The sequence below is a fragment of the Monodelphis domestica genome, chromosome 3 (genome assembly GCF_027887165.1).
Source record: "Monodelphis domestica isolate mMonDom1 chromosome 3, mMonDom1.pri, whole genome shotgun sequence".
Lineage (NCBI taxonomy): Eukaryota > Metazoa > Chordata > Mammalia > Didelphimorphia > Didelphidae > Monodelphis > Monodelphis domestica.
The window spans coordinates 435,582,300-435,594,944 of record NC_077229.1 but is presented as its reverse complement, the minus strand read 5'-3'; the positions used below and the strand labels follow the sequence as shown (position 1 = coordinate 435,594,944).

At 35.7% G+C, this 12,645-nt stretch overlaps 1 protein-coding gene across 2 annotated transcripts in view; it reads right to left on the bottom strand.

Annotated features, from left to right (window-relative positions):
• Positions 1-6,168: 6,168 nt before the first annotated feature.
• MALT1 (MALT1 paracaspase) overlaps positions 6,169-12,645 on the bottom strand; it is an 88,315-nt gene continuing 81,838 nt past the window's right edge. For both annotated transcript variants that reach the window (XM_056824493.1, XM_056824494.1), the window contains 3 exons: positions 11,667-11,824; positions 10,143-10,268; positions 6,169-8,354 (listed from right to left, as the gene is read on the bottom strand). In XM_056824493.1, the coding sequence (XP_056680471.1) occupies positions 7,932-8,354; positions 10,143-10,268; positions 11,667-11,824 (707 nt within the window). In that variant the 3' untranslated portion in view covers positions 6,169-7,931. The remainder of the gene's footprint in view (positions 8,355-10,142; positions 10,269-11,666; positions 11,825-12,645) is intronic.

Here is a 12,645-nt window from a genome sequence, read left to right as displayed (position 1 = left end):
CACTTCTCAAACATTATCCTTTGAGGTACCACCTCACACCTAGCAAATTGGCCAATATGAAAGTAAAGGAAAGTAAAAAATATTGGAGGGTATGTGGCAAAATTGGGACACTAATACACTGCTGGTGGAGTTGTGAATTGGTCCAACCATCCATTCTGGAAGGCAATTTGGAAGGCTTTACAAGAATGCATGCCCTTTGATCCAGCAATACCCCTACTAGTTTTGTACCCCAAATTGATAATAATGGAAAATGTTTGTACAAAAATTTTCATAGCCACACTTTTTGAGGTGGCAAAAAATTGGAAAATGAGTCAGTGTCCCCTGATTGGAGAATGGCTGAACAAACTGTGTGGCAATATAATGGCGATGGAATACTATTATACTGTAAGGATTGCTGAATTGGAGGATTTCTATATTAACTGGGAGAACCTCTAGGAAATGATGCAGAGTGAAATGAGTAGAATCAAGAGAACATTATACACAGAAAGTGAAACATTATGGAACAATTTAATGTAATAGGCTCTGCTACTATAAGACAATACCAAGGGACCTATGAGAAAGAATGCTATCCACATCAAGAGAAAGAACTGTGGGAGTAGAAATACAAAAGAAAAATGACATCATTTGTTTATATGGGTATATGATTGGGGGTTTTGGTTTTAAAAGACTGCTCTACTGCAAAAATGACTAATATGGAAATAGTATAAGTGATAACATTTGTATAACCCAGTGGAAGTGCTTGTTGTCTCTGGGAGAGGGGTGGGTAGAGAGGAAGGAAAGAAAATGAGTCATGGAAAAATGGAAAAATATTTAAAAAGTTAAAAATTAACAAAAACATTATCCTTTCATTTTGTCTGCCTTATAATCAAAATGTCACTTCTTTCTAGAGTAGGTGGCTGTATCATTGCCAAAAAAAGGATTATTCCTTGTTGACTTTCCCTACGTTGTATCCCTCTAGGGAAGTCTTATACCAGAACAAACTCTAGTTAGCCCATGTTTTGGACATCCGTGCCAGAAGAAAGTTGTGGCAAAGATTGTGTGTTATTGGGTCAGTGATAAGATGTGGCTTTGACAACACTCTCTCAAGCTTGCCTAATTCAGAGGTTATCTTCTTTTTTTCAATGAACAAGTATTTATTTTCCCTGTTTTTCACCTCTCTCATACAGTAATGGAAGGAAGGAGGAAAGTCAGATAATAAAGTCAATAATTTGGAATTTTTCTCTGGAATGAATGTTAGCATTGTGAGATTTGAAATCTGGAATTTTTTCATGATTATCATTGAACTGAAACCAAAACCTTCCCTTACTTACTTTTTATCTATTTCAGAGTGAGATGGGGGAAGACCAGGAAGAAAAAGCAGATGGGACTATCTTAAATCAGAGGTGGAGGAGGTGGGGAGGGGAAGAAACCTACATACTGTTAAAGACCAAAAAAAGGAAGGTAGGTAGGAAAGTAGGAAGTAAGGCCTAAGTAGTTCCTTCCTGTTTAGCTTCAGGGAATTTGACACAAAAAAGTTATAAATCCAGTCTCAGTCACTCTATGTCTCTAGTTAGGAAAATTTCTGACATTTGGGCAGAGTCTGAACTTCCTGTCTAATTGACTTTTCTATTTAGGGACTTTTTAGTGACTCTATTTAACCCCTGGCTTCTTTGTGGTTGAGGCAAAATTCATTTTACTGGTAGTGTTTCGATAAGGAAAACAACAGATTATTTATGCCTGTGAACAGACAGGCATCAGAAGGAGATATTGGAGGAAGAACTTACCTTTTCTTGGGTCTCAGTCCAGTTTTTTGACTGTGATGTCTTTAAGGTCAGCCAACCACGTTCCTTAATAACTCCTCCATCTGCCATAGCTCAGCCTTATCTTTTCTCTTAACATGTACTGGAATGGCAGACTGGCTCAAACCTGTTAAATCTAGACCCTTAAAATCTCTCTCTGGTCCTGAGATAGGTCCTTCATTTCCTTAAGGAAGTGGTTCTCATTTGGTGGTTTACATACCAGATTGGGGCTTGCTACTAGTCCAAGAGATCTGTGCTAAATTTTTCTTTATTTAGAATATTTTTCCATGGTTACATGATTCATGATTCATGATTCCTTCTTCCATCCCCCTTTCCCCCAGAGTTGACAAGCTATTTCACTGGGTTATACATGTATCATTGTTCAAAGCCTATTTACATATTATTCATATTTGCAATATCATCAAAACCTTAATCATATTCCCATCAAACAATGTGATCCATCATATGTTTTTCTTCTGCATTTCTGCGCCCACAGTTCTTTCTCTGCATGTGGATAGTGTTCTTTCTCATATGCCCTTCTGAGTTGTTCAGGATCACTGCATTGCCACTAATGGAGAAGTCCATTACGTTCTCTTGTACCACAATGTGTCAGTCTCTTGGTTCTCTTGGTTCTGTTCCTCTCACTCTGCATCAATTCCTGGAGGTTGTACCAGTTCACATGGATTTCCTCCAGTTCATTATTCCTTTGAGCACAGTAGTATTCCATCACCAACAGATACCACAATTTGTTCAGCCATTCCCCAATTGAAGGGCATCCCCTCATTTTCCAATTTTTTTGCCACCACAAAGAGCACAGCTATGAATATTCTTGTACAAGTCTTTTTCCTTATTATCTCTTTGGGGTACAAACCCAGCAGTGCAATGGCTGGATCAAAGGGCAGACAGTCTTTTAGCGCCCTTTGGGCATAGTTCTAGATTTCCCTCCAGAATGGTTGGATCAATTCACAACTCTACCAGCAATGAATTAATGTCCCTACTTTGCCACATCCCCTCCAGCATTCATTACTTTCCTTTGCTGTCATGTTAGCCAGTCTGCTAGGTGTGAGGTGATACCTCAGAGTTGTTTGATTTGCATTTCTCTAATCAAGAGGGATTTAGAACACTTTTTTTCATGTGATTATTAATAGTTTTGATTTCATCATGTGAAAACCAAGCAAGAGCTAGAAAAAAATCACAAAATGTAAAATCAATAATTTTGGTATCTGAAAATATTTACTAATTTTAAAGTGCTATGTAAATAGTGGCTATTATAATTAGAATGGAAAAAGAACATGAAACTCCAGACCTACATTATGCATACACCATGCTTTTAGTAAGGGTCAGGCCCCATTGATTATCCCACCTAATTAAGAGTATTAGGTAAGCACACTTCTTAATTGAATCAGTCAGAAGTAAGTGTGAACAGAATCTTTCTTCCTTCCTGAACTAATCAAAGCCACTGTGCATAAGAATAGGTCATGCCCTTGAGAGGTTGTTCCCAATGTTTTTTGTTTCTTTCAAAAACAAAAAATGTATTGTGAACCCATGGGGTAATTTAATATATTTCTCAAAATGTTCTTTTAGATTCATTTATCTGCTTGAACCATTAAAGAATTTTTAGTACACTATAAAGCAGTGGTCATCAAAACAATATGGTACTGGCTAAGAGACAGAAGAGTGGATCAATGGAATAGACTATGGGTAAATGACCTCAGAAAGATAGTGTTCAATAAACCCAAAGATCCCAGCTTTTGGGACAAGAACTCACTATCTGAAAAAAACTGCTGGGAAATTTAGAAAATGGTATGGGAAAAATCAGGTCTAGATCAACATCTTACACCCTATACTGAGATAAATTCAAAATGGGTAAATGACAAATATAAAAAGTGAAATCATCAATAAGTTAGGTGAACATAGAATAGTATGCCTGTCAGATCAGTGGGAAAGGAAGGAATTTAAGACCAAGAGATTTGATTACATCAAATTAAAAAGGTTTTGTACAAACAAAACCAATGTAACTAAAATTAGAAGGGAAGCAACCAATTGGGAAACAATCTTCATTACAAAAACCCGACAAAGGTCTAATTACTCAAATTTATAAAGAGCTAAATCAATTGTACAAAAAATCAAGCCATTCTCCAATTGATAAATGGGCAAGCACATGAATAGGCAATTTTCAGTTAAAGAAATCAAAACTATTAATAAGCACATGAAAAAATGTTCTAAATCTCTAATAATCAGAGAAATGCAAATCAAAACAACTCTGACGTATCACTTCACACCTAGCAGATTGGCTAACATGACAGCAAAGGAAAGTAATGAATGCTGGAGGGGACGTGGCAAAGTAGGAACATTAATGCATTGCTGGTAGAGTTGTGAATTGATCCAACCATTCTGGAGGGCAATTTGGAACTGTGCCCAAAAGGCAATAAAAGACTGTCTTCCCTTTGATCCAGCCATAGCACTGCTGGGTTTGTACCACAAAGAGATCATAAGGAAAAAGACTTGTACAAAAATAGTTATAGCTGCGCTCTTTGTGGTGGCAAAGAATTGGAAAATGAGGGGATGCCCTTCAATTGGGGAATGGCTGAACAAATTGTGGTATCTGATGGTGATGGAATACTATTGGGCTCAAAGGAATAATGAACTGGAGGAATTCTATGGAGACTGGAACGACCTCCAGGAAGTGATGCAGAGTGAGAGGAGCAGAACCAGGAGAACACCGTACACAGAGACTGACACACTGTGGCATAATGGAATGTAATGGCCTTCTCCATTAGTGGCAATGCAGTGATCCTGAACAACCTGGAAGGATCTATGAGAAAGAACACTATCCACATTCAGAGGAAAAACTGTGGGAGTAGAAACACAGAAGAAAAACAACTGCTTGAATACATGGGTGGAAGGGGTATTGTTGTGGATGTAGACTAAATGAACATCCCAATGCAAACACCAACATGGAAATAGGTTCTGATAAAGGACACAAGTAATATCCAATGAAATTGTGCATTGGCTGTGGGAAGAGTGGGTGGAGGGGAGGGAGGGAAATAATGTGATTATTGTAACCGAGGAATAATGTTCTAAATTGACTAAACTAATTCAAATGGGAAAAAAAATTCTTATCTTCCATCTTAGAATTAATATTGAGTACTGGTTTCAAGGCAGAAGAGAGGGCTAGACAACGAAGGTTAAGTGACTTGCCCAGAGTCACACAGCAAGGAAGTGTATGAGGCCAAATGTGAACCCTGAACACCCCAACTCTAGGTCTCGCTCTCTTTCTACCTAGCCACCTAGCTGCCTCCTCTGTGACAAATTTGAAAAAAATGTTCAATTTAGTTGGAAGAGAAAACTAATGTCTAATAGCTAAAGAAGGGAAATTCATGAGTTAATTCAATACTTTAAAAGATGACTGTTCTAGGATTTGCTACAGGCTTTCCCATCAATGGAGGCAGACAGCAAAAGAATTGGTGTGCCAAGGCTTTTGGTGAAGATCTTCTTTAGATTTACCTAGACTGGCCCTTGGGTCACTAACACAGCCAAGTGCAACTGGCTTGCCCTTGAATTAATTGAAACTTTTATCTGCTTGGTAGGAACTGAGAAAACTAGTTTTAGTCAACATACCTTTCTTGAGAACTTGGGGGTCTTTCCCCCTCCTACCTCTCCTTCCCTTCATTCCACAATTAAAACACTGGGCAAAATGTTGGTAAAGTTTAACCATTTAAAACTGCATGACTGGATCAAGGGTCCGTTTGCTTCTCGTACATCATTATAAATGATGATTTTTCCTTATTTTAGTTGACTTTTTTTACTAATACTTCTACAAGGATGAATTCATGATATTAATTTCCAAATAGCAACTGGTCATAAAGGGATTTCTGAATTGTTTATAGTGTATAGTTTCTGAAATAGGTTACAATATAATTGTAAAACCACTGAAAAAGGATTATTTCACTGAATTCTGAAATAGGAAATGAAATAAAATTGTTAGCTTAAACTTGTTCATTTTTCTCACAATGTTGAAGTAAATTAATGTTGAATTAAAACATGTTTTAAGGTGTTATATTAATTTGACAAAATATTTGAGAAATACAAATTCAAGGCAAAGCTCTAGGCCATGAAAGTGACATTAAATATACTCTTTACTCAAATTCCTCCTTTTAAAAATGATTGCTGTGTTTTATTTTAGGATTTACTTCTTTTGTATGTTAAGCATTTTAGGCTCATTGTAATCACCAAAACTAGTCAATATCTGAGATGCAGACATATTTTAGTGGAAAATTAGATAGGCAGTTACTGAATTACTTTTATGCTAGTGATATGTTCATTGCACTCTTCTCAAGCTACCCTAACTGGCTAGTGTGTATAAATAGTGAATACCACACTTCTCATGTCATAGATATATTTTTCTTTATTAAAATTCATCAAAAAATTAGAAATAATTAAGCCATATAATATGCTCTGAGCAGCAATAAAGAACCCATTATTTTAGCCTGACAACATTTATAATTATAGACACAGGTTGAAAAATACAAACATAATGAGAATTTGGTAAAGTAATAAGGCTATCATTTACCAAATAATAACAATCATGTCATGATGAACTTTCACACGAAGGTAAAAATAACTTTAATTTTGTTTTATACAGCACCAAAATGTTTGTTTTTAATGTGATAAAATTGTCCAGGAAAGAACTATTTTGGGAATCTGAGAATATGTTTGGTCCCATGATTTAGATCAACTTCAGGTCTTCTTACTGAAATTAAACTTCTGTTGTTTCCCATTTCCCACCCCCAACTTTTAATAACCAAAGTCAATTCTTAACTATCTAGGTACAATTTATGCACTGGCCAGGTGATTTTTATATTAGTTTCCTCAGAAGGCTGTATTTCTAGCAAGCCCCAAGGTTGCCTTGTACTGAAAGATAAAGAAATGAAAAGTAGCAATTAGGAAAGAACCAAAAAGAACTAATAAAGACGCTTCCATTTTACTGATGTAGGGGTGAGGCTCCACAGATTCTCCCCACTCTTACCTAACAAAGCTATTTGAAGTGAGTGGGACAATGAATGGAGGTCCAACCTTACACTGGTATATTCTCCAGTGTTAGAACTAGAACCAACAGTTTCTAAGAACATTATTACCTTATTAGAAGAAATGAACCTATCAGAGACAGCTGGGTGGCTCAGTGGCTAGAGATCTGGGTCTGGAGACAAGAGGTGGAGGGTTCAAATCTGATCTCAGACACATCCTAGCTGTGTGACCTGGGGTAAGCCATTTAACCCTGACTGCCCAGTCCTTACCACTTTTCAATCTTAGAAAGGATTGCTTCCAAGGCAAGGGATGAAAGGATTCTCTTAAAAAAGCATAAAAAGACCTTCCTATTTCATCTGATACTGGGTAGGTGCTTAATAAAAGCTTGTTCACTGATTAGTCTCAAAAACATGTCCATGGAATAAAAATCTGTCAGAATGCTGCCTCAAAAGGCTAGATGGATTAATTAAGAAAGCATATTTGTTGGGCAGACATTTTAAATGGTTAGATTATTTATATAGATTGCTACTATGATGACCCAATCCATATTGTTCCCTATCTGTGACATTTTGGTATTCTCTGACTTAAAAAAACAAAAACAAACCAAACCAAATAAGACTACCTAAAGGATGGAAATTTTAGTCTGTTCTAGAAAAGATGTATATATAAAATTCTTCATTAGCAATTTTGACAAAGTCTTGAAGTCACAGAATAATCAAAATAAGTATTTCTATAAATACATGTTGAAAAATAGATCACAGATAAATATATCTCTGAATGAGAGCAGAATATAAAAAAAAACAGGACACTTGCATCCATGTAAAATTTTTATGCCCATTATTTCTACTTTGGAATGGTCATAATTTAATGCATTTTTATTTTTCTCTCTATACATTATATTCATGTATATACATAGTACAAACCAACTTATTTAAAAACCTTAAAGTCATGGAAGAAGACATCTGCAATTAACTGTACAATATTTACGATCCTGAGTTTGCCTGAAGACTTAAGTTTCTCCTTTTAGCACCTTTTCTTTAAAATCCCCAAATACCTGGTGCATGCCCAAGTAATACTGAGTATCGGGAACCTAGGAGTTAGGCTACTTTCAATGAATTAATATGATTATTTTTCAGAAAATGTGAGCTGGTCTGAAAAAGCGAATGGCAGTTCATCCGTTGTTTCTTCAGGGATATTACTCCTAATGAATGGAGAGCAATAATTCTGGGCACCATGACTTGAAATAAGTGTATCTGAACTCTGGTTGCAGTGACAATTCCCTGAGTGATCAGGGTCTGAATGGTAAACAATTTGGAATGAGTCTGGAGAGGAATGATAATGTTCGGCTGCCACGGAGGTGGGGGTAGGGTTCTGGCAATGACTATTTGGCATGAAACAAGACTGAAAGCAACTCTTCCTTCTTAATCCTCGATGGATGTCTAATTTAGCAATGAGAGGCTTGCCAACATTCACTTCCTGTCTTTCTTCTATGGTATCTTCCATTCCTGGATATTCATAGGATAAACATACTGTAAAGATTAGGTGTTCCTAAAAGTGAAGAGAAAAAACAATTGAGTAATGAAAATACATCATCCTTAAATACTTCCATCTTATATGTTACACGTGGTTGCCATGTTCATTTGGCTGGCCGTTTTTTCCTATCACTTTAAAAAAAATTCTTTGCTATAAGAATTGGCTCTCTCGGTAGAGGAAAGACATGGAAATGAGATGATGTAGAAACAAAGGCTACCAGTAACAATAAGATTAAAAAAATACCCATCTCCTTTCCTAGATCCCATAACTCTCCTGCTCTAGACTCTCACTTGCTTCACTGTCAGTTTGTGTTCATTCTCTGGAGTTGAAGTAGAATCTCAACTCTTGGGACTGAAAGACGGAACTACACAGTCCTCAAATGAATCTTCCAAAGAAAGAATTGTTATGGACAATTCTGTGTATCGCAGCTTAGAAAACTTGCCCTCCATAGCTATTAGAAGAGGAAGATATGACTAAAGCAACAATGACAAAATCATTCTTAAATATGTGTATGTACTATACTGTTTAGTGACCAAATGGTTTGAATGAAGTAAAATAAGGTACTCAATAGTTTTAAGAATTTGAGTTTTTTTGGTAAGGTCTCTCCTTCTTCTGATGTTAATAACAACTTCTCTATGGCTTAGTAAGTAGGCTCCATGAGAAAAGGTGGCCAAAAACATTATCTCCAAGTGGTCCATTCCCCTAACAATGCGCCTCTCCTAAACAGAGCTATGCTGGTTTCCCCACTACAGATGTATGGTTTGTCATCAATCCTGCCTGTACTCAAAGGCTTTCAGGTTGGCAGACCTTGCCAAACTCTTGCTCTGCCCACTTAGTCTTCAAAAACCCAAGATTAGCTTCTCCATGCCATGATGAAGCATCAGAATGGAACTTTAGTAGATAAAATATATATTGTAGTAGAAAGGGGAAGAAAACTAAGTAGAACAGATTATGGGCAGACTCTGGAAGAGTAAGTGTATGTATTGATATCAAATACTCTAAGTAAAATGCTGAAGCTAAGCAGAGATCTACCTGTCTGTAATAAACTCAACGATAGAGATAATTTCTCCAGAAAAGACTGGTGGCAGAGTGAAAACTAAAGTCAAAACAGTACTGGGAATTCTAAAACTGAGTTTGCTAATAATTTTCTGTTTAACTTTTGGAAATCTTATTCTTTATTTTGACATTCAACAAAGAAATGACAAAATAATGCTAAAATATTTAATAGCAGAATTTAGTCATAGAGGAAGGAATGGTAATAGTATTTCTTAACAGTCCTAAGTTTGGGAGCTAACAATACAGAAGGCAGCATCTACTGCAGAATATAGGACAGTTACATTTGTAGCAGTTAAAATTAGTTTCTCTGCTAGAAGTATTATATTTTTTAGAGGTTTATTAAGATTAAGAATTAAAGAAAATACAAAATAAGAAAGCACGTGTCTAGGCCCAGAGAGCCCATTCACAACCACTCACATCTTGCCTGCTAGGTAGAGAGCCACATGTGCTCTGAAGCAGAAGTAGGAAGAGAGACCCAGTAGGCTTTACAGCCAGTTTAAATAGAAATTTTGATCCCGCGCAGGTGGGAACTCAGGTGAGACAAGAGGGCATCCTGGGAACTAGAGCAAGGACTTCTGGGGATTGAAGTCCGAGGTTCAAATCTCCATTTTTACACATTTTATCCAGTATCCCACTATCAGTATGCAAATGTTAGTCTATTAGTTACTGTCATATCTGCTGAAAAAGGAAAGATTAACATTCCCCATTATAGCCTCATTAGTCATGAAGTTCAAGAGTGGTGTTTACCTTTAACTTCTGCAATGAACTGAGTCGGGTATAGAGGCAATGCTTGGGAAGATCCTTGGACACTAAATAGCTGCCAGTCTCTTCAGGGGTTCCTTTATTTGCATCTTTTGGATCAATATCGAGATCCTAGAGAATTTGAGAGAACCAAGAAATAAATCACTAATAAAGACCGTGCAATTATATAGCATAAAAAATATTAAGAGAATTCTATTGTCAGGTATACTTCTAGTTTAGAAGGAGCATGGCATGTTGGGCAAGGCACTGGTCTTGGAGTCAAGTGGTGAGTGATTCTGGGTAAGCAACTTATCTTTGTTCTGCCTTAGTTTCCTACTGTAAGAAGGAGGTTTGGACTTTATGAGTCTAAGTTCCCTCTTGTCTCTAAATCTCTGATCCTAGTAATAGAATACTCTAGCGCTATTATGGTGAACCTATGGCACCCAGAGACCTCTCTGTGAGCATGAGAGCTGTTGCTTGTTGGAGCTGCTCCCTTCCCTCTCTCCCCTATGGCTCCCCTCCCCTCTGCCCAGCAGCCAAATGGAAGCACTTACATGCTCATGCCACCCTCCTCCCTTTCTCCTTCCCCTGTCTGGGGTAAGATGGGGTGAGGACTTAGTATGAGGGGGCAGGGCTTAGCATGCAGGGTCTAAAAGGTTTGCCATCACTGCTCTAGAGAATTACATGGAAAAACAGAATGAGAAACTATAGGTATTTGATTAAATTAATTTTAAAACCAAAGATTCAATTGAAAACTTGAATAATATGGGATGAGAAGACAAAGTATCATCAACATATTTTTTGTGGACTGTGACACATTAAGCATTCTAATAACCTAAATTTAGGGCTACCAATTCTTTACCTTAAACTAAAAATATCTTCCATAATGCCTTCCAGAGAGTTGGCACTTAATGCTCATTAAAATGAAAATACAACTAATAAAGAATGGTGTTAAGATTACATTCTTGGTGTTCCTGCTGACCTTTAATTATAACAAGTCTTAATCCACAGTAAGTACATTCTTTCTTCAAGGTATTATAGTATCCTCAAAAAGTAAACTTAGTGTGGAAAGATATGTAGTTTTCTTTTTTAAACGATTACTATATTCTTTAGAAACCAAAACAGATTTCTTATCAGTTAAATACTTAGAAGTGACATTAGTAGCTTATTCCACTTGAAAAAGTAGATTATCATAATGTATTTAGGCAAAAGGGCTAATAAGGGTATGAGTTTAAATGAGACATCTGAGTTTAAAATATAAATTCATGGTAATTTCCATTTTTATGGTTCATTTTATTTTTTACATTACCTTATTTTAGAGCACATTAATATTTTAAGCCTGCTTTTTCTGAATTGATATAATTTTTTTCTATTCTAAAATATTGAATAACAAAATAGCTTGGTAATCAATTTTTCAGTATTATAACTCTCTAACATAAAATGCATTTCTAGCTCTAAAATCATATATTTGTCAGATTAGAAGCATTTTACTTTTCAATAAATGAATTTTGTAAAAAATGAGTAACTTACAAATGGAAAATCTGTAACATAGGCTTCACACATCATTATTTCTGGTGGTTTGTATACTATTCTTGTGTAGATTATCATGACATTGGAAAACTCAGCTGCAAATCCTAGCTGAATCTGAACACCAGATTTAAAGTCAAGACACATACTTTCTGGGAGTTCTAAAACAAAAAGTCACATACATTTATGTTATTATTTAAAGAATTAAATTAAAAGAGTCTTGATAAATTTTTTAGACAGTATAAAACACACATACTTCCTGTATTACAATATATGCTCTTTAGTTAAATATGAACTTCTCTGGTGGAAGGGTCTATGTTTGAGTGGTCTTTCTGTCTCTTACCATGGCTAGCACATAGGTGTTTAAGAGATCTTTGTTGAATTAATGCTAAATGATGTATATTATATGTTTTGACACTTTTTAAATGACAGAATCAATTCAATATCCACTTTTCATTTAGATATAGATACAATATTTATATGGCATTTTGCATTTTTGATTTGTGGTCACACTAATTTATTAACAGGAAATGTGCTTCATACTTAAGATTATTCCATTTAGCTACTGCATTTTGTTGAGTGTTCAACAAATATTGCTAACTCTCAATTATCCATGACAACAGATTTATACATAGTACGGAAATTTTTAAGTGTCCAAGGATAATTTCCAAATTGTTTTTGCTTCTTATACCAAGTACTGCCAATAGAAATAAAGTATAGATGGAGAAGGATCTAAATAATGCATTAGCTCGATAATTATTTCTCAACACAATACAAAGAGTTGGCCATATTAAACAACAATGACAAAATACATAATATTTATGGGGTTAGTCTCTTTTGTTCAAAATCATACTTGAATTTAAATGCAAACTGAAATATAAAGCATGATTAAAATCTGTGTGCCTTCTTAAAGCTACAGTACTTTCATAATAAAATGGAAAGAAAGAATATCAATCAAGAAAAATTTGGTATTGTCATATTA